The 21,283-nt window shown below is 39.0% G+C and overlaps 2 protein-coding genes across 9 annotated transcripts; one reads left to right on the forward strand and one right to left on the reverse strand.

Moving 5' to 3' along the window:
* Positions 1–1,554: 1,554 nt before the first annotated feature.
* hnrnpca (heterogeneous nuclear ribonucleoprotein C a) lies at positions 1,555–13,105 on the forward strand. Of its 8 annotated transcripts, none has more exons than XM_084912624.1 (10): positions 1,555–1,741; positions 4,587–4,695; positions 6,235–6,503; positions 7,820–7,891; positions 8,082–8,142; positions 8,232–8,261; positions 8,390–8,559; positions 9,044–9,157; positions 9,449–9,612; positions 12,498–13,105. In XM_084912624.1, the coding sequence occupies exons 2-10, from the start codon at positions 4,691–4,693 to the stop codon at positions 12,600–12,602; spliced, it is 990 nt and encodes a 329-aa protein (XP_084768750.1). In that variant the 5' UTR covers positions 1,555–1,741; positions 4,587–4,690; the 3' UTR covers positions 12,603–13,105. The 8 variants fall into 8 exon arrangements, with proteins under 8 accessions (XP_084768750.1, XP_084768753.1, XP_084768755.1 ...); XM_084912622.1 differs by having other exon boundaries at positions 1,562–2,362; positions 9,446–9,612; XM_084912621.1 differs by having other exon boundaries at positions 1,562–1,741; positions 9,446–9,612.
* Positions 12,956–20,097, reverse strand: LOC146367986 (ferric reductase 1-like). Its single transcript, XM_084912630.1, has 7 exons — positions 19,993–20,097; positions 19,325–19,424; positions 17,963–18,169; positions 17,150–17,260; positions 16,765–16,906; positions 16,440–16,616; positions 12,956–14,921 (listed from the first exon to the last, which is right to left on the reverse strand). Exons 2-7 carry the CDS (start codon positions 19,421–19,423, stop codon positions 14,869–14,871), a joined length of 789 nt encoding a protein of 262 aa, XP_084768756.1. The 5' UTR covers position 19,424; positions 19,993–20,097; the 3' UTR covers positions 12,956–14,868.
* Between the last annotated feature and the right edge of the window lie 1,186 nt (positions 20,098–21,283).

The following is a 21,283-nucleotide window of genomic DNA, read 5'->3' on the forward strand; positions in this document are numbered from 1 at the left end:
CGTTGAAAAAAATTGTTGCACAGCACCTGTACACTAGGTGTCCTCAGTGAGCTTTCTGTGTCTGTGTTTAACAGCGGTGGGCAACTTCAGACCTCGAAGGCTGGTGTCCTGCAGGTTTTAGATGTGTCCTTGAACCAACCCAGCTGATTTAAACTGCTAAATGCCCCCCTCAACATGTCCTGACGTTCTCCAGAGGCCTGGTAATGAACTGCTCATGTGATTCAGGTGTGTTGACCCAGGGTGATATCTAAAACCTGCGGGACACCGGCACTCGGGGCCTGGAGTTGCCCACCCCTGGTGTATAACCTGACTTTTTTTGTTTCAGGCCTCGTGTCTACACAGCTGTCGCTTTTCTCCACTCACTCTTGTATATGTAAATAAGAAGAGTAGTTATATTGGTCTGACCAATCTTCCACGTTTGGGTGTGTTTTCTTTTAATTAAAAAAAGAAGTCCCTATTAGTCAGTTCAAAAGAGCCTTTTCACTAATCTCCTAAACCTTTTCTTTTCAATTAACATCACTATATTAGTTGTGTACCTTCTATTAAGCTCTGTTAATTAGCACATTTTGTTTTTAATGTCTACACTTTAATGTGCTGGGTTGAAATGAGTAAAAAGAACATAGGAGCAGATGTACTACACTTTATAACTAAAGAGTTGCAACCTGCTTGTCCGGTTCTGGAAACATCTCAATAATTATAATCAGTTGTGGTGCTTTTCTAAGCTTATCTGTAATTATCTAAATGTACCGCAGAGCTTCTTTGTGGTACATTCTTTCTTCTTGGTAGCAGAGCCTTCATCTGATTAAAAAAAAATGTTCACCCTCTAAACAGGTAAATCTCTTAATCTGTGCCAAATACTTTTTAAACTCACATTCATCTTTTTATAAATAACAACACTGTCATCTCCTGGCCGGCTGTGGTAATAAACCAGAGGCCTATTGCTATTAGATAAATGTAAGTAAACGGCCCGTTAGACAAATGCGAGAGGCTGTTGAATTAGAAAAGAACTTTATAAAGTCAGAGTTAATCACAGTTACAAAGATGATTCATACTGGTCTAATTGTTAGCCAATGTTTAAAAATAAAAACCACTGAATGTGTTTTCACAGCAAGATAAGCAAAAGTTACTAAACACTGTTCTAACATAAATATCTTGTTTAATATATATTTAATTGTTTAATGTTGTTATCAAATATATATTTAATTTATCACATAATCTTTAAAAAGGTGAAAAGAGAAATTAACATAATAAAAATAAACGTTTTGAATAATTCATTTTTCAACTAGAGGAAAAAAACTAGAAAATTTCTTTGTTATTTTGATTTTTAGAAAATTTGCTCTTGTTGGTCAAAAAGGGTTTTGTTTGTTTTGTTAAAGGAAGAACTAAAGAAAAATAAACGTATATAAAGAGTCCTAGCTTTTGGAGATTTTATTCTGAAAAGAGTGCGTAGTGATTTCTCCAAGAAAGAGGGTGAGTATGTTTTATATATTTAGTTGGAGTGAGAGTGGCGGGGTGCTTCAAATGATGTACCAGTTACCGATTCCGGCCTCCTCGAACTGCATCGCAACACAAAACAAGCGTCTCCGTCAATGACCGCGCCACCACCGCCTCTGTGCGTTAGCTCGGCGGCTAGAAGAAAGCTAGCTAAGGGGGCTGAACCGGGTCTGCTCCAAAAGGACAACCTAAGTAACAAATTGACAGGTTTTACCGAAAGCAAGACATTTTGTTCGTAAAGGTCGTGGTGAGTATTTTGTTCCCAGACATTTTTCATTTTTCCTTCCTTTTTCTTTTCTTTTTGGATTTTTTTCTACGATGCTTTTTGGACAGGACGTAATGTGCTGGCTAGCGAGGTAGCTGGCTTAGCGGCCTCGGAGATGCTCATCCCCTCCAAAAAAAAAGAGCACAAACGCTGGTTGTGGTTTTTAGAAAACACGACGCTTTGGATGCCTCTTAGCAACAGTCTCGTCCACTTTTTTGCAAGTTTGTGTAGCTGTATTTTTTGTAGTGTTTATTGTGAAGACTTTATTTTTACGGGACTTGCTGGTTTTTGGCACGCTTTTCAGCCAGCTGGCCAGCTAACATTAGCATGTTAATAACCGCGGCAGCAGCAGCATCCTGATGATTGATTACACGTTATCGACTTCAGATTTGTCAGAATTTTGCAGGTTTTGGTTTTTGCAAGACAAAGAGGAACTGGTCTGATGGCTGTATACTTTTTTTTCATGCTTTTTAATTGTTGGTTGGCTAACGTTAGCCATGCTAGCCGGCTTTGATCCCGGAGGCCAGTCAGGGCCTGTGTTTCACTCTGAGGCCTGCTGAAGGCGCTGTCGGGGTCCAAGCGGGTGTGTTGTGGATGGTTTAGGTAATTTTTGATTATCCCTAGACTTTGCTTTTTTTGCTTCGGCTTTGGGTTTTTTTCTGCCCCCTATGGAGTAGTTTTTTTTCCTCGTGTTTTTCCCCCCTCCCCCTCCCATGATGAAGAGGTTTTTTTTTTTTTGTTTTTGTTTTTTTTTTTTTTCTTGAGTTTGAACGGTTTGGAGTGCCATTGGCTTAAGTTTTTACATAACGTTACTAATACACATTTGATTAATTAAACATTTCATCTGAACCAGTATTATGGTTGTGTATATGTGTATCAAAAGCAATCCACGCCCTCACATTCACTCCATTTACCCTTTTTATGAGAAAACACAAAGCTTATGGAAAATAAATTTAAACATCACTATTATACAATACTGCGCACAAGTCTCAAACCGCCACTCATTTCTTTATTTCGTGCCAATAATTTATTGAAATGTGTAAATATATAAATTAAAATATGATGTGTATAAATAATAATAAATAAAAAAAACAAATACAAAAACGTTTTGTAAATTTCAGTTGTTTGGTATGACCGCCCTTATTCTTTTAATATGGCCTGAGTTCGCTCATGGAAGTTTTCTTGGAATTTCTTTAAAGGAGCTTTCAGGAATAGTTCTCCGGGCTTCTTTAAGACATTCCCAGAGCCTCTGCAGTGTTTTTATAAATGGCTGTATGCATGCACTGTTGTACCTCCTTTGTGGTTAGGTTTAAACCAAAAATTTGAGATTTTGATTAATTACTTCAGAAGACCTGTTGCCCCTGGTTTTCAGTCCAGATTTTGTGTAATTTGGCAAACCTCAGACATTTCCCATCCTTAAACATAGCTTCTCTCTTCTTACACAGACCATTTTTGATAAGGTTTCAGTGAGCACTACATGGATAACCTCTGAGATCCAGTTTCAAGTTTTTGCTGGATTCTTTTTATATATATCTAATTTAAGGATATGATTTTTAGATACTGTTCATTTGCTGTAGATTGTAGTTTTTGTAGGCCAGCCACTACTATTTTTGCCCTCATGTCTAGTTTAATGATGCACTACACACCATGCGGAGATAGGTCAGGTTTTCACTTAATAGTTCATTTGGGAATCACCTGATTGGTGCAAAATAAACTACATTACCCTTTACATTTTCCATAGATTTGCTAAGTTTTCTGTTACTTGAGTTAGGTTCCTTTCCTATGCTTTTGATTTATAAGCCTGGGTTAAGTGGTTTCATAAAGACACAAACAAACATACAAAAAAATCCTCTGGAAATGAGTGTAAAAGCTGCCAGTGTCCAGGGAACAACTTTGAAAGACCTTCAGAGATCCTGGGGAACTATTGGTCAAGACTTCTTGGAGGCAAAATATAAAGACATCAGGGGTGGCTCGAGACTTTTCCACAGTACTGTTTGTTATGGCAAAAGCACATTTACACTCTTGATTTCATAATCTCTGAATTTGGTGATTATTAGTAATAATAATGAAATCTCTGGTTACCCTTAAAGGTTCTCTAAATATAATTTTCCCTTTAATTTCCCCCTGCTGCTGATGTAATTCCCAGTTCCAGAGTTTTTATTATAACACTACTTGTGTTTAACAGATTATATACTATATATTTTTGGCTGACCTTTGTAATGTGTCCCTTCACATACGCACCCCCGTGAGTACTAATAAATGGATCTGCCCATATTTGGACTAGCTTAGATAAATTCCAAATTTTAATATTTCAGTGATATGTAAATACCCTGCTCTTCTAGTTTTTACAAGCGGTTCCATCTAAGTCATTGCGAACTTTGTGTCAGTAATCAGCATTAATTTGTGGTTTGTCTAGGAAATGAAAATAAAAGCAAACGTAGAACAGTGTTTTGAAATTCATCCAGCTTTGCTAAACTTGTTGGCATCTCAGCTGCATCTAGAAATGCAAACGAATGTCTAAGCTGCTACACCCATATTTCTTCACACACTAGCAAAGCATATGCGGGCTAAGCCAGTGCACTTTGTCGATTGATTGCAGTCCCAGGTTTCAATTTGTGTCTGGTTCTGTTCTGTATTCTCACACTTCACCCAGCCTTAGACATTGCAGTAGGTATACATGCATTAGGCTCTACTTGCAGTCTCATACTGGCTAGCTGTGTAACTGTATTTGCCTCATCACTGACTCTTGCACACACTCCAAACAGGTAAGGCTTCGTACAAGATAACCCTGCTCAGCTTGACCGAGGTGTGTTTTCTGTCACCTCAGTATAAGTCGCCAGGGGCGAAGGTGAAGGTCGAGACACCAGCCCAAACTGAACCCAGCCCACAGTCTCAAACATCAGGCAGACGACAGCCCTGCACACAGACGCAATGGAGTGAGTGATGATGAATGAAAACCCCCTCTTCTGTCAGCCAGGGGGTTAATGTTAATGCCACGTAACTGTTTTTATGTTTACTTCCCCTCTCCAGACTTTACACACACTGGGCAATGGGCTTCACACACTTGCTTATATAGTTTACTTACACATATATATATATACATATATTCAGTGAGGATTGGGCAGCATTACAGTGCTACAAGAAGCTGTATTTGTATCTACAGCTAAAGCTCTATACCTGTACTGCAGGTTATTAGTTCATTGAAATGAGTCTGGCATAGCTGGGGCTCCATTAACAGGTAAATGAATTATATTAATGGCGAGTGATAGTTTTTTTTCTAGTTTCTTTTATTCAAAATCGTGCATTTTAGTTAAATATTTGTTTTACTTTTCTGAAGAAACGCACACCCCTTATTTAATATATTATGAAAGCACCGACAGGCATACCATAAAATTCAGAAGGAAGAAGGAACAAAGTTGTCATTTTGTTGTTGTTGTTGTCTTTGTGATTATTATGTTTTATTACTCAACCCAGAGCCCCAAGCACTTCAGGCATGAGAATTAGAAATTTCTGGTATGAAACATAAATATCGCTACTTCCCACGGGTCTAGCTTTCTGTCATGGGTGTGTGGTTGGAGGTGTTGACTGTAAGCTTTGTAAAGAGGAAGTTTAGTTGCTAAATGTAAATGTTGTTATTGTGAAAATATTTTGCATTAAACCATACAAGATAAACGATAAGCAAAGTCCTTTTAAATTTGATTATGCAGATTTGCAGTTGTTGTTGTCAGATGTTGGTTTGCATGTTTTACAATTTGCTTTTAAACTTTTTTCTTTTTTTTTTTGTGACATGAAAATTATACGACAGAACTACGTAAAAGTACTAAAACAAATGCTCATTTGAAAATGATTTAAATGTCTGCTACAGTTAGATTTAATCCATTGTGAACTTTTTACTTTATAATTTATTTTGGGTGATAAATAACAGGCTTCTCAGTTAGAATGAGCCTTTAGTGGGCACCTAAGCAGGAGGCATACTGCTTACTTTAAAGGCAAAGAGTGGATTTTGGCTTACTTGACAGAAAACAGGGTTTCCTAGCCATTAGTTAACAATGTTGTTTGTTAATAAATTAAACCCAGATATTTTGATCAAGATTTGTCTTTGGCTATGCCTAAAAGCCCTTAAGAGGACAATTTGTTTTATATCCAGGAAATCACAGTTGAAGAATCACGTGGTTCGTGGTCTTAGTGCTTGACTTTGTTTCCATCAGTTTGGATTTCTTTTAGATGAAGAGGAAATGATGCAGCTTTTAAATATTAAGTACATGGAAGCTGGTCGGAATCTAATCAGTTTCAAATTTGTAGAATAAGAAAATATTTGTAGAAAAATGCAGGTAACCAAACTTCTCAGGAAATCCTGATGAGTCCTTGACACTTTGCTTTGTGACTCGGCAAAAGCAGGATTCATTCAAAGGGTCAGATATTTCTCATCCTGCTACTAAATCGGCTGCATATGTGTCTGTGTGTCTTCCTGACAGTCGTTCGCCCACCTCCTCCAGCCTGATGAGCGCCAGCAACGTGACCAACAAGACCGACCCACGCTCCCTCAATTCGCGGGTCTTTATTGGCAACCTCAACACGCTGCTGGTCACCAAGGCAGATGTCGAGGCCATCTTCTCTAAATACGGCAAGATCGTAGGCTGCTCTGTCCACAAGGGCTATGCCTTTGTGCAATACGCCAATGAGAGGAACGCCCGAGCCGCTGTCGCCGGGGAGGATGGGAGAATGATTGTTGGACAAGTACTTGGTGAGGGCTCAGTCTCTGAATTTTTATTTAAAAGGATTTTGCTCTTTATTATAGTCTTATTTAACTAAAATAAACTGAACTTCTGAGCTCATTGTTTGCACCTTCTTAGTTTGTTACCACTTTAAACAGTCACTGTTTGTTTGCTGGGGCTGATAAGTGATAAGTTTTTCCCCCACCCTTCTTGACGCAACCTCAAAGACATTTGTGTCTCCGTCTGAGATCAAAGCAGGGATCTTTTGCTTGTTAGGCTTCCTGGTTAGACCCTGGGAGGAGCTAAGATTTAGTCTCATTTGTTATTACTCAGAAAACTGATGTTGTTAGGCAGGAATCTTAATATGTCCATCTGCCTCCATAAAATATACACACATTTCCCAGTTTAAAAGTTTAACTGCTGGATGTAAGAGGTTTCTCACTGAGAAGTGAAAAAGTCTACATGCAGTGCAGACTTTGGTGCGTGAGAGCTGGATCACAATTTGCTTTCAGACTAGTCGTCTCTATGCATCCAGTCATTCTGCTGCTCCACAACACTGCGTAATCCATTTGTTGTTTCGTGTGAACAAGTGTGAATGTTTAGGTATAATTTTCTTATTTTAAACAAATAATTCTCAAACATTTCTGCTTAAATATGCATGTGAATTCATTTTCTCGCTACCTGAGAGCTGAAATACAGGTTAATGAGGGTCCCTTGGCTGTGAGAATGAAACTGAGAGATGACTCGTAAGACTCACTCAGTGACAGTAACAATGAAGTCTGATAGTGATAGATTACAATACTCAAGGGATGCAAGAGTGTAATTGCTTTACACATTGTCTCACTGCTCTGAAAAGAAATGAAAGAACTAGACAAGTAAAGTACTTTGATGTTTCTAATTGTATTTCTTCATTTAATCTCCTTTTAAAATGTTTCCAGTGGTAACAGCCGTAGGCACGAGCAAGCCTGAAATACATTTGAGGAAAAATGTAACATAAAATCCATTTTGTGTTCATTTTGACTTGTCAAAAGAAACACCAAACTTCTCACTCACAAATGTGTGCCATTATTATTTGTAAAAGAAAAAGCAGGGAAGTATGTAGTGCCAGCAGCACTATTGTTGACTACAGTACAAAAATATTTATAAATATATTTAATGTTTATATAATATTTAATAAAAGTGTATTCACAGCAAACCTCTAGTAAAAAAAATTAAACCTTCATCAAGCCTGCTATTTTCTGAAGAGAGACTTGTGGCATTGTTAAAAACTTCTAAAGCATTGGTTTAAAGTTATTTGTCCTCTCAATGGGTTTGTGCATTAATGTATAATGTAACTGTCTGGCAGACATCAACCTGGCTGGAGAACCCAAACCGCACAGATCAAAAAGCACCAAACGCTCCGCTGGAGACATGTACAGGTAAGTATCAGCTGCAAACCTGAACAGAAAGCCAGAAATGCCCCCATCACTGTTCTTGATGAGGGCATAAGTGACTTTTGATTTGGCGCTAAAGGAAAAACTTCATGTAGTTAGAAAAAAGAAAGAATGCAGTGATACCAGCAAGTCTTCATATTTTTCAACACAAGCTTTCTGTTCTTTTGTTCTTCCGCAGCAGCAGCAGCAGCTCCTTTGACCTTGATTATGATTTTCAGAGAGATTATTATGACAGGTGAGTAGATCCCTGACGATGGATGAGTGCTTTACACTCACGCACGGTGCCAATCTTTGTTTGTTCATGCTTTGTTGTTTGTTCAGCAGTTCATGCTTGAAGATGTCACTCAAACATGGGTATGAATGTTATTTGATTAGAAAAAGCAGTAATGCTTCACTTCTACCACTGCTCTGTTCTCATATTCAGCACAGAGTATGTTTATTCATTTTTTTTTTAAAAATTAAAACCTCTTGTTTGATAACAGAATGTACTCGTACCCGTCCCGTGTCCCTGCTCCTCCTCCCCCATTGTCACGGGCTGTGATCCCGTCGAAACGCCCGCGGGTCAGCCTTAGTGGAGGAAGCAGCCGGCGGACCAAAAGCAGCTTTTCCTCTTCATCCAAGAGCAGTCAAAGGACTTCCTCATCCAGAACAAGTGAGTCGGTTACCTGGTCCATGCAGCTGTCTGGAACTTCAGCACAACAGTATATTATCCTAAATTCGATCAGTTTCACCGAATACCAAACTGTTGTTGTTGGTGCTGTTATCATCATCAACATCCTGCATAAATCTGCTTTTGTAAAGATTTACAGAGGGTTATTCAGTCAGGCCTACAGACTGGGCAGTGACTGTATGGCCACACAATAGCTAACACATGATGCACCAGCACAACCATAAGTACCGGCAGCAATATCGACCACTTACAAAGGTCGAAATACATTTAATTAGCATCTGGTTTATCAGACTTATTGCGGGCAATACAAACCAAACCCACTGTGTTGTACATTTTCCCAATTACTTTAAACATTGGGCCAAATAATAATCTTTCAGTAACCTTATACATGTCCTTTGATACGGGGGGCAACTGTCAAAATGTACCCTCTTTGTAGAATAAGGCTTTCTAACCCCCCATTCCGCAGTGAAAGTGGATGAGCTACAGACCATCAAGAGAGAGTTGACGCAGATCAAAAGCAAAGTGGATGACCTCCTGGAGAGCCTGGAGCGTATGGAGAGGGACCATAGCAAGAAGTCAGGTAGGAGGGACACGGCATGTTTTAATGGGGAGTGCTGAGTGAGGTAAAACTCAGCAATAAATGCCTCCGTGTTTAACCAGATGGCCTGTAAATGAAAACCTACAGTACAGAATGATCTCACACATTCTTTTCTCACAGCTGTAATACAGCCTTAATGGCCTGCTTTTGTTGAAAATTAACTATAGATCTAAAGATTTCTAGCTTTTATTATATTTTTTCCCAGAGTAGCCCTTAAGTTCATTTAATAGAACAGATAACGGGTCATGAATGTACCTTTGTGTTTGGCAGAAGGTAAGAGTATGAAACCAGAGCCAGGAGAGGTGACTTCACCTCCACACCCAAGCAACAAGAAGGATGACAGCTTGAAGAGGGAGAGGGACAACCAGGATATGAATGACTCTGATGAAGAAGAGGAGGACGAGGAAGAGGAGGGAGACCTGCTGGAGGAAGAGGAGGTGAGGTTTGCAAATGGTATTCAGAGGGAAAGGAATAAATGAATATGGGTTTTTTGGGGGGACTTTTTTATTCAAATTCAAATTTCAAATCCAGCACTGGACAGACCTGCCATGTGCATCATGTGGTATCAAGCATCAGACACGTTTGGGATGGATGAGGGTGGGTGAGTGCGTATCTGTGTCAGTGTACATGCGTGTGTGTATCCGGTGTCCTTTCAACCAGTTAAGCGAAAGTCAGCAGTCCGCAGCCTACGCAGGTGGCCTTGGAAGGATATGTGCGCAGAGACCCACAACAGTCTGATTATCAGGGAGAAGATTTTGTTGTTTTCAGCCAGCCGGCCTGATGGGCCTTCTAGCGACATGGGAAGCCAGATGAGAGAAATTATGTTTTGGTTTAGTGCAAACGAGCTGCCTCCAATGCTACAGCCGGTCTAAATGTCCTTCACTGGTCACCAGGTCTGTCAATTTCCCGCTAAGCTTCTCCAAGATCTTATCCATGTGGCATTCAATAAGGACAGTCTGAGTACTCACAGCCCGTCCCATCGCTTCGATCATAGCAGCCAGCCTTGTGGGGTTTTGAACAGCTCTAACCGCTTTCTTCAGTCTTCGATAAGCCAGGGCCAAGCCAGCTCCGATCGGCAAGAACCCTGTTATTATGGTTCCGAATAGGTAGAAATCTTCTATGTCCTCAATCGACAGTCCCGGGAATCCCAGGCACACGACGCGCCACTTCTACCACCCATCCAGCATGTATCCAGCAGGTCCCTCCAGGACATTCGGGCTCTCTTTAACCCAGGCTTGCGTTCAGGGGCCAGTGGATCAAATCCATATTCTTTAGGTTTTAGAGAACAAGACTGAGAGACTCTCTGGGATAAAGTTAGACAAGATTACACAAGGGCATAAGAAGCCAAGCAGGAAGAGATGCGTCTGCCTCCGTCAGAGCCGACAGCAAATTTTATTTGTATTTTATTTTATTTGTAAGAAGAAAGAACTTCATGTTTCAGATTTTCTCAAACTGCTGACACGTGAAGTCATTTTCTGAGAAATTTTATGGCATCGGGTTTTATTCGTTCATTCCTCATTACCTTAAAACTGGAATTCATGTAATTTAAGTCCACTAAGCTACAGTGAGTGCTCACTTGATCCAACTCAAGTCTGTCCCCTTCGCCCTCCGAGTTAATGGTTCCATGTGCCATCATGCCTAAGTATCTCTCAAATGGAAGCTTAGAAAAACCAAGTACCAAGTTTTAAATCTCTCTTAATATTCTAAGGAGCTTGGAAAGAAAAGTGACTGGACTTCTTTAAGTTGCTTGAAGACATTTTGCCTCTCATCCGAGAAGCGTCTTCAGTTCTAGGGTCAAATAGTGGAGAGTCCCAGATCCACCATTCAACCCTAGAACTGAAGACGCTTCTCGGATGAGAGGCAAAATGTCTTCAAGCAACTTAAGTCCAGTCACTTTTCTTTCCAAGCTCCTTAGACTACGATGACCTGGATGACTGAGAGCCTTCAGACTCTCTCAATATTCTCCACCAGAAATGGCAGCAGTTAGCGACTGCTACGATATATACTGCTCTTAAAAAGAAATATTAAGAAAATGTCAATCATTTATTGTATTGTGCCTACTGTTTCCGTTTCAGCCAGAAGTTTTCAACATTTCTAAAATGATCCCGATCAATAAGATTTTTCTTCTTGTTCTCACTACGAGTTATAACAAAAATAGTAATTTATGAAGCAACTGTCACCTAGTGCCACATACAAAAGTTGTGTAAATGTGTGTGGATGTTTTTGTTCCATATCGTACACAAAAGTGCTTTTTCTGTTTACAAATCTGCACAAAAGGTTGCTCTGACTGAAATACAACTATTAGCTTACCTCCGACTTTTATTGCTGTCCTTGTTAAAACCCATGCAATCTGAATCTGGTGTCTAGACTGAACAGAAAAGCGATGAGATTTTTCGTCAGGTGCATCTTTGCAGCATTGATGCCACCTGTCATTATGCTAATTTTAGTATAGTTTCCATGTTTTTTCCTAGGATAGCTGCGTAGTCCACCCTAACTTGTGAGGCACACCCAGTCATTTTCCATTATCGGTCTGAAATGATATAGAAACCACTCAGTTCAGAAGTGCATCGAGGGTTACTCCTAGTAGGTCTTCAGGGGATTAAATAGGGTTTCACAGTTATTCGATTTAAAATTTTAAATGTGAAGCTATGTAACTGGCAATTCATAAAAAGCTGTAGTTAGTCTACACTGTGCACAAAACGTCTCAGGTTTGAGACATTGATTTTCTAAATCTTTGCCTGCTTTCTTGTGCTTTTCATCAATTAGAAGCGACCCAAGACAGCTACACACACTTAGATTAGTGTTTGATTAATGTGGTTGCAGTTAGTTTCTATGTGCATCCCTTCATGTCATGTTGCAGTGCAGTGATATAAATTACACTCCCGAGTTCACTAAAAGCCAATCAAATTGGAATTTCTGTCAGAAAAATCAGTGGCACCCCATAACAAAACACACTGCTATACAGTTGTTTTAAATGGGGGAACTATTCAGGCGCCCAAACTAGTTTTTGTACTGTGCTGTACTTGTAGAAGGCCACAGTCATGTGACTTCCAGAGGAACCACTTGTGCATTTGCTTCCTTCTCAGTCCCAGATGTTGCTTGATGATGCTTTGTCACCAGTGTTAGTTTCTGCTTACGGTGTTTATGCTTTCTTGATGTGCTAATTTCAACCTCACCTGCTGCTTTAATTACTACCCCTTTAGATCAACAAAACAATGCAGTAGATAAACTTCATGATTTTTTTTTTTTCAGATTTATTTAAATTAGTTTTTTTAAATATCCGAATATGATTTTTTTTCATCACTTATTAAATTGTCTGCAGGTGAAAAGTCAAGAGAGGGAGGAGGAGGAAGAGGAAGAGGAGGAAGGCGAGCACGTGGAAGCAGACGATGATGGTGACAGCGTGAATGGAGACGAAGACTCGTAGGCACAGATGACAGCCCCGCATGCGGTGTAGTCGCAGCTTCCAGAAGGACATCGGACTCCTATTTTAACTCTAATATTGTAGATATAGGAAAAAAAACAACACGTACACACACGCACATAAACACACATAAGCATGGTGCACACACTCTGTCATAATGTCCCTAAAGGAGATTTTTGTTTGCGTATCTTGCCCGTCATCCGGTACCCCCTATTTACAGGAACTAGTTGTAGGTTTGGGTTTGTTTTTTACAGCGTCGTTACTTGTCTTCAAGAGAAGGCACGAGTGTGGACTGGTGATGTTCTCAGAGACGACAGCTCGACGGACATGTCTTAATGTGAGGGCGAAAATTTCTGTTTAAAAAAAAAAAAACGTTTTTAGCTTCAGTGTGTTTGTTTTTCTCATCAGTGAATTAGTTTGGCCTTGTCTGTCTGTATGTTACTGTCAGTTTTTATACTATTCAGTTAAACTGTAAAGGAATAAATTGCAATAAAATATTGAATTTGCTTTTGTGTTTTGTTTGGCTCGACATGGATCTTTTGTATTGACACTGCAGAGATGTTCCTTATCTGGCTTCACTTAATTCAGATGTCATGAATCCCATTTACATGGTTATCACTTCAGTAAGTAACCCAGGGTTTCCTGGTGTAGTCGGAAGCATTTTCAGCATATTTTCAAAGGGAAGAGGGAACTAAAGTAGGAAAAACATGAAGTTGAAAACCACAGTTAAAGCATCAGTGTGAGTGTGGGGGATTGGAAAAAGGTTATACAGTTTTTTAGCTCTCTGAATGCACAATAAGTTGAAGCAGGCATGCTGCAGAAGAACAAATCATGTGCAACTCCTGGAGACTGAGGCTATGATTAAAAACTGATTTGAGAAAACTGGACAACAGGCGATGGGGGGGGGACATTGCCAGTTTTGGTTTGGGCTGCTACTTTCTGACTATAGGGTCAGAATGTGATTATTCCGGCAGGATAATGTGTGTAACAAAGAAACCAGATGAGATCAAGTGCTCAAGTTCACAGTATTCAAATGTTTCCAGTGTGATACTCAATTTGTGCCACAAAGACTTGGAGCAAGCCCTCAAGCAAAAGTAGTTCCAATGAAATACAACACAAGGTGTGCCTATTAAATTGTGCAGTGAGCATCTGTTACTGTGACATGTAGCACAACAGCTGCTTTGTTCTAGCCAACTAAGGTATTTTATGGTTTCTGTCAGATGACCATAAGTGCTTAAGTGTGCAAATCAAAATCAAATGAAGTTGCCATGATGTCATAAGCAGTGCGCCACTCTCGTCATGGATCTGGTTACCGAAGTGACTTCAGCAAAGGATGCAATGGCAAACCTGCTGTCTCAAGATGCATTTTAGGGAATTTGGACATCCTTCACAACACCGAGTGCATTTGTATTTGATTGTTTATTTATATCTTATAGCTTATTTAAGGCACTGCAGATATAAATTAGCTAGCAGCTACAGGTTGCACAAATCATCTTTTCTCTTATGAGATCAATGTGTTATGCAGTTATATCATCATGCTGTATATCATGAATGCACTGAGATTCCCACGAACAATCATAAACAGCTGTTAGTCAGCTTGTGCAGAATGTTACTTGTATGCACTGAACATACAAGTAACAAAATGGGGATGTACCCGATGTTTCTCACAGCCAAAACAGGGCGGTGAGAGGGAAACGAGATGACATTGCAGTGATCAGTTTTGAGAGATTCAGTACCGTGTGTCTCTCGATTTAACCAGATGAGGTTCATTTAGACATCAGTCACACCCTCATCACCACCAGGAAAGATTGTCACACTGTATCTTAGGGGATAGGATTTGTTGATTTCACTGTACTGTGTCCAGAGATGCAGCTCATGAGATAAGACCATAGTTTAACTTTAATATAATTAGCTTCAGTTTCAGTAAGTTTATCTTTTAAAAGATAATCTACAATCAGTACATATATCTGTTAAACAAAACCATCTTGCCATTTGTCTAAGTATGCTTACTTGTATGTGTATGTAAATCACATGCATGAATATAATATATATATATATATATATATTTGGTGACTAAATCCACACAATTACTTTGAAACTGAACAACATAACATCTTCAAATTCAATAGATACAAAAAGTGCAAAGGAAACATAAAACATTTCACTATTAGTTCAGTAAACACATCATAAATAGCTTGACACTCAGATTTTCTGGCTTTGCAAACCAGTCATCTTCACCGGGTCACAGGTTCTTCCTCTCTGCACTCCTTCAGGCTGTCTTCAGGACGAACAGCGTGAGGACAGTTAGCAGGAGTGTCAAAGCTGGCAGGGAGAAAAGACAAAAAAGCAATTATTCAGAAAACATCCGTCAGGGTTTCTGCTGGTTAAAGTTAAGATATCTTAAATACCGCATGGTGCAAAGTGTAATTATGCATCATCAGTGTTGGGAAGGTTACTTTTAAAATGTATTCCATTACAGAATACAGAATACAGAATACATGCCCCAAAATGTATTCTGTAACGTATTCCGTTACGTTACTCAATGACAGTAACGTATTCTGAATACTTTGGAATACTTAATATATTATCATGCTTTTTACAACAACGTGAATGTACTATTGCTGTGTGATTTATTACTATTACTGAAGGTCCGCGACTCCGAACTGTAGTAAAGGGACCTCTGACTAATACGGCGGGGTCCCTGTCGGCTCGTAGCCGAAAAATAGCTTTACTTTGTTGTGTGGGTCAACTTTTCTTGCGAGAGACAGAGAGAGGCGTTGAAAGACTGCTGCAACGGAACTTATTGTTTTCGGAGGAAAACACGAACACAGTGTACAGTCGAGTCTTAATAGCTTACTTACAACTGGGCTCGTCAGGCTCTCTTCTTGGCTACAGTGGTTATTATTATATTTACATGCTTCCAGCTCCCGTTTTTGCTCGATGACAACTCGTACCTTTCCACTCCCCTTTTTCTCCCTCCTCGCGCTCACAGACCCATAACGTGTATGGCAGTCCATTCTCCCTGCAACACGGACTACACTGCCCATGATGCTACATTCTTTAGAGCTATGCTTGTAGCATTCTGCCTGTTAGCTTAGCACAACAACAACAACAACGAAAAGGCGCTCTCTCACCCAGGAAACACACAGTCGCAGAGAGAGAGAGAGCGTCGCCCTGTAACCATGGCAACCGTAACGCTGCCGCCTGGAACAACAGAACGTAGCTGTCAAACAAAACCCAAACAGTCCTGACCCGCGACAAAATGAAACAGGAAAGTACCGCAGTGTAATCCATTTATTTCAACAAAGTAACTGTATTCTGAATACCACCTTTTTAAACGGTAACTGTAACGGAATACAGTTACTCATATTTTGTATTTTAAATACGTAACGGCGGTACATGTATTCCGTTACTCCCCAACACTGTGCATCATAGTCATTGCTAAAGAAAAATTCAGCTAGGACAATATGGGCTAAAATGACATATTATCCCTGCTCTTTCTGTTGTATAGCAAATTTATTGTCATGCATTTGCTCCATTAAAAGGGCCAGGAGTCCAATAATGGCTCCAGCAGTTTCTAAATGTAGCTGATTTATACATAGTTTTCATTGTCCCCTTAATCTATGGTAAATTATACATTACTTACTTGGAAAACTAATTTTTTTTCTTCACCACTATCTTTTACTTATAACTCTAAAATGTTTCATAATAGAATTAACTAATTTATTAAACAATATTTAGTAACTAAAGCTTCAGAACTGGGTATTGTGAACTGTGAATCTTCATCACATTGAGCCCTAAATCTACAGTCTGAGAATAAAATGTGAGTGTGGTGTTTACCATGACTGTGAAGAGCGCCACTGGCTGAATTTTTTGTCGTAGAAGGTGATGCGGTGGTGGCGGTGGTGGTGGTGGCGGTGGTGGCGGTGGTTGTGGTGGCGTTTGCAACATTGGCGCTTGGGTTGGCGAGGTTCAGAGGATCGGTGGTTTTGCTAGCTGTGAAGGCCCCAAAATTGCCTGAAGAATAAAACATTGAAAATAGTGATGAGGATTCAATTTAACCTTCATTTACAGCTTCACAAATAATGTAGCATCTAACGTGTGTATTTATGTTGATAAGAGTAGACAACAAGTTACAGTTGAAGGCTGCTTTCACTGGACTTACTTCCATCCAATGGTCCAGACCCAAGGATGACAACATAAGTGGTAGAATCAGCGCTCCTGGTGTTGGTGGAATTTGAATTGGGGACACTGAACTCACACTGGATCTTTCCATTGACTACCTGGCCTCGTATCTTTGTCACAGTCTGGTAAAAACAGTTTGACTTGAAGTTAAAAAGCACCATCAGGTAAAGTATTACATTTTAAAAACCCCACTTTTTGTTCTGTTTTTTTAGGGCTTCGATGACTGAATTACAGAGTATGCATTAAATAATTTCTAGGTTAGCAGCTTTTAGGAATGTGTTCTGATCATCTGTCAACCGTTCAACTGTTTCAGCTTGTTTGGTAATGTTTATCTGTATACGTTTTAAAAGTAGTTACAGCCTCACCGAATTAAATGTAGAGAGTGTGTTGTTGATGTTGTTTCTCTGCCGAGCCGCGAAGAAGAATGAAGCATTGTTAGAGCTGTTCTGAGCACAGATGTAAAGCACAGTGGTACCCTGAAAAAGAGCAAGCAGTTTAAGGGTTATATACTTCCTTAACTCACTCGTCTCACTTTTAACTCATTACTTTGGCCTGGGCCAATAAAGACATAAACACATAAGCAGGTCTGTGTGAGCTTATAGAAACACAGATGTAATTGATTAACCTTGGTATAGTATTTCCCAGGTGCCTTATCCTTAACTTGGCCTTATCACTTGTACCTTAACAACAGTATTTACATTTAGTTTGGTGTGAAGGTTTCACATCCTGGTGTGAATATTTGACTAAACAAGGTGGTGGCTTTCATTAAATAAACCTCTCTCAGTTGTCTCTGAGATGACCGAACGTTTGTTGGATTATTAAATCTATATTTAGAACATGATATATTTTAAAGATATTTACTAATGGAAACCAATGCCCATTTCCAAACACAACCCTATTATTTAAGGGTTTTTTTCATTATGTACCAACGTCAAATATTTCATTAATCCTCTGACAGTGAGTAAACATTTCCTGTCAGAGGATTAATGGCTAGGTAATGGAAAAGTAGTTGAATGAAATTAATTAAAAAAAAGAAATTGATAACATAGGAAATCAGTTCTAATTATTGAAAAGTTAACGTGTAAATAAGTATAACTCTTCAGTAAATAATTGTTTTGGGTTAACATTTTGGTTTAAGTTAAACTTAATCACCGCTCTGGTTTTGTGTGCTGTGGTACCTGGGTTGCATTGGCGGTGAGCCCCAGTGCGATGTACCCAGTGGAGTTCCCACTGAGCTGGAACATCAGCTCGGTGCCGTTAGGAGCTGTAGTGTTGCCTGCAGCCACTGATCCAAAGAAACAGCTGCTGTTCCCAGCAGGGTCACAGTTGTCTGGGGTCTGTATGCACAGCTTACTCATCCCGCAACCTGTATTTGTAATGTTTACCTAGTAGAGAGACACACGAGCATAATCCAAGTCACAAGACAGCTTAGCAACCTCAACGTCTGTGTCAACACTTTGGCGACGAAACTGCTTCCGTTTATTGTGTTCTGTAGTGAGATGGCATTAGAATAAGTCAATACTTCTTACTGATTCTTTATTTCTATATTTGTGAGAATGCAGAGCTACAGTGCGATGAATTAAAAGGGTTTGCCACTGATTTCACACAACTTATGGTGGTCAAAAATGCACATTCTGCGACAGTTATTTGTAAAATGAAACCATCAGTGTCGATATAGAATCGCTCATGTGAATTAGAAAAATTATTTTTGTATTGACAGTAATCTTGTTAAAAAGTAAACATACTGAAATAGGAAGAATAGCATCCCAGCTCATGAACTGGGAACAGCTCCTATTAGTTAACATTAGGTTACTAAAGGCTTTATGGGAAATGAAACTCTACCTTAAAAAAAATTAGAAATGTATAAATCACACAAATTCCATTAATTATATGATTTATAAACGCCACTGTTTAGCCATATGTGACTGTTAGACTGTATGTAAAAGATGGCAGTAGCCACCACACCCATCTCGATTCTTGTCTCTCATGTTGAAGCCTCATTCTGAACATTTTTGCATTTTTTCGCCATCTCACAATCCGTAACCTGCCCTTTTACTCTAATGTAGATCTGACCTCATTATGTATTAAATTAGTCATAACTTAGCATCTGAGATCGTGAACTCAAAAGGAACACGCTTACTGAGTTCATCGATGGGGAGACATTTTTCCATAGACTTTTATATAATTAGACTTCTTCACTTCTCCTCCTGCTGGCTATTATTATGGATAAATGCTCAAGGCACTCCCCCTCCTTTTTAGACCCACTACCATTTTTTTCTTCTCCCATGATAATAAGAATTCTCAGAATCTATAAATATAAATAAAAGTTTAACCAAGTAACCATGCGCTGTTCTATTTCACGCTGTAGATGCTTAACTTAAAAAGACAAAATTAGCAGTAAATTCTGACACTATTTCGTACAGTAAAACTCATTTCAGCTCCTAAATATGTAAAAGTGTATGCTTAACAAATGCACTCCATCCGTGTAAATCACCATGGCCACAGTGGTATTGTGCTGGCAAAGTTAAATATAAACCAACCGTTGCATTAGTGGCAAATGAGAAACTGTCTGCTGCTTGGACCCCCGGAGCCACAAAAAGCATCACTGCGGCAATCAGCAGGCTCAGGCCTCGCTCCATTCTTTCCAGGAAAGCAAACAGTGAGAGAGCAAATAAGAGAAGAGCAGATAAGAATGAGATTGCAGACTTTTTTTTTTTCAGAAAAAAAAGCTCCTTTACATTCTACCTCAGTTTTATTATAACAACTTGTAAATTCGAAATTTGTGTGTAAAAAATGCACTTATAACAAAATGTTTTGTTCTAAAATACAGTTAAGTAAAAAGATTGTAAAAAAAAATGAATTGAAAAGAAAAAAAGTCCACAGGGCTGAAAACACATTTATACACAAATTTACTAAGTACAGTCAGTCCTTTAAAAGGTAATAAAACACATTATGGTTTATCTGGACTGGAATATTGACAGAATAATTATTCATTTAAAAACAGAGCATCGTTCCTTTCCTTTTCCAGGGTTTGTTTTTTCTTTGTGTAACTAAAAATCGATTGTCAGATTATCTAAATAGTTTTTCTAGAATTCTCATAATTAACCAGATTATGCTTTAAAGGATAATGACAACAAATGAAATAGAAGCAGGCATCCAGGAGAATCCAAATCTAAAATGTAATTAAATAAAGTTTGGAGAGACTTACTCGATGCTGTGAAGTTTAAATGCTGCGTTGAAGGATTGTTTTCTGCTTTCTGTGGGATGATCCGCAGTTCTGGTGATGGAGCAATGTGGAAGTAGCTTTTTGTTAAATAAGGGGCGGGGCTTGATAAGAATACACCTGTGTACCTGCCTGGGTGTGGGTTAGTTGTTTGCATTACTAAAGCAGTTTCTGTAGAACAAGCCTTGCTGCTGACATGAAATAATGTCCTTGGTTTTTTCTTCTTTTACGATTTTCTGTTAGGAGTTGACTCACAAGGTTACTTTGGTTCAGAGTTTACTGCTCATAACTAAATACACTGTGAAATAAAGAAAAGACGCATGAGAAGATAGTTTGGCTGAGCTAAATTAAATATAAATAAAAGTCAAATATTAATTAATTAATCGCAATCATTGTATGACTGTTTGTATGATTGTTCTCACACTGGATTCTCCTTAAAATAACAATGTAATATAAATCGGGCTTAGATAAGCAACTTCATAAATATGTAAAACGTCATTTTGCATTTCTTTTCTTAGTGTATGGGTTTTCAAACAAAGCAGATTCAAAGTGGTTTTTTACTGCCAGTAAAGTCAATGACACACAGCAAATACATGTAAACACCGAGAATGAACTTTATAAGGCTTTATTCTGAGAAGTGGAGATAAATTCAAGAAAGGAAACGTAGTTTCCAGGTATAACTGCTACAATTATTACAACATGCAAGTCCAATATTGAGCATTTACTTGCACTGTAAAGGAACATTTCCCCCAAAGAAAACAACAATTCCCTTTTATGGAGTTAGAGACGATGTCAAACACCCAGATTATTTGGTACCTTTATAAAGAATGTTGTGGTGTAACCACAGTTGCATCGTGATCTGACCTTCCTGTCAGGTTAGTTACACTTTTTGCATTTTTGTGTTCTTTATTTCCTTTTCAAGGAATTTCCTTTTCGTTTCTGGAAGTCTTTGTGTGTCATTACGTCACATGGGGTGTAGCTCAGGAGGGAGGGGAGGTCATCTACTGATTGGAAGGTTGTTGGTTTGATCCCTGAGTTTACATGCCAAATATCCTTGGACAAGAAACTAACCCCAAGTTGCTCTCTGATGCATCCATCGTGTGAATGTGAGGTAGTAAGCACTTACAAAGCATAGAAGAAAGTGAAGGTGGCATGTTGTAGAAAGTGCTTTGAGTGGTCTGGGAGAGTAGCAAAGTGTAAGAATGAGTCTGTTTACCATTAGGATGATTTCATCCTGCTTAGTGTGACTTTTAAAAGAAAGAGAATAATTAAAAAA

The sequence above is a fragment of the Perissodus microlepis genome, chromosome 18 (genome assembly GCF_051167445.1).
Source record: "Perissodus microlepis isolate ML-2025 ecotype Zambia chromosome 18, ASM5116744v1, whole genome shotgun sequence".
Classification (NCBI taxonomy): Eukaryota; Metazoa; Chordata; class Actinopteri; order Cichliformes; family Cichlidae; genus Perissodus; species Perissodus microlepis.

Coding starts and splice junctions, on each gene's coding strand:
- hnrnpca (XM_084912622.1), top strand. Junction 8,143..8,231: donor CAGAGAGATTATTATGACAG/GTGAGTAGATCC, acceptor TTTGTTCAGCAG/TTCATGCTTGAAGATGTCAC. Junction 8,262..8,389: donor AAGATGTCACTCAAACATGG/GTATGAATGTTA, acceptor GTTTGATAACAG/AATGTACTCGTACCCGTCCC.
- LOC146367986 (XM_084912630.1), bottom strand. CDS start 19,423: ATGGAGCGAGGCCTGAGCCTGCTGATTGCCGCAGTGATGCTTTTTGTG. Junction 18,170..19,324: donor CATTTGCCACTAATGCAACG/GTTGGTTTATAT, acceptor TCTCTCTACTAG/GTAAACATTACAAATACAGG. Junction 16,617..16,764: donor GTCTGGACCATTGGATGGAA/GTAAGTCCAGTG, acceptor TTTATTCTTCAG/GCAATTTTGGGGCCTTCACA.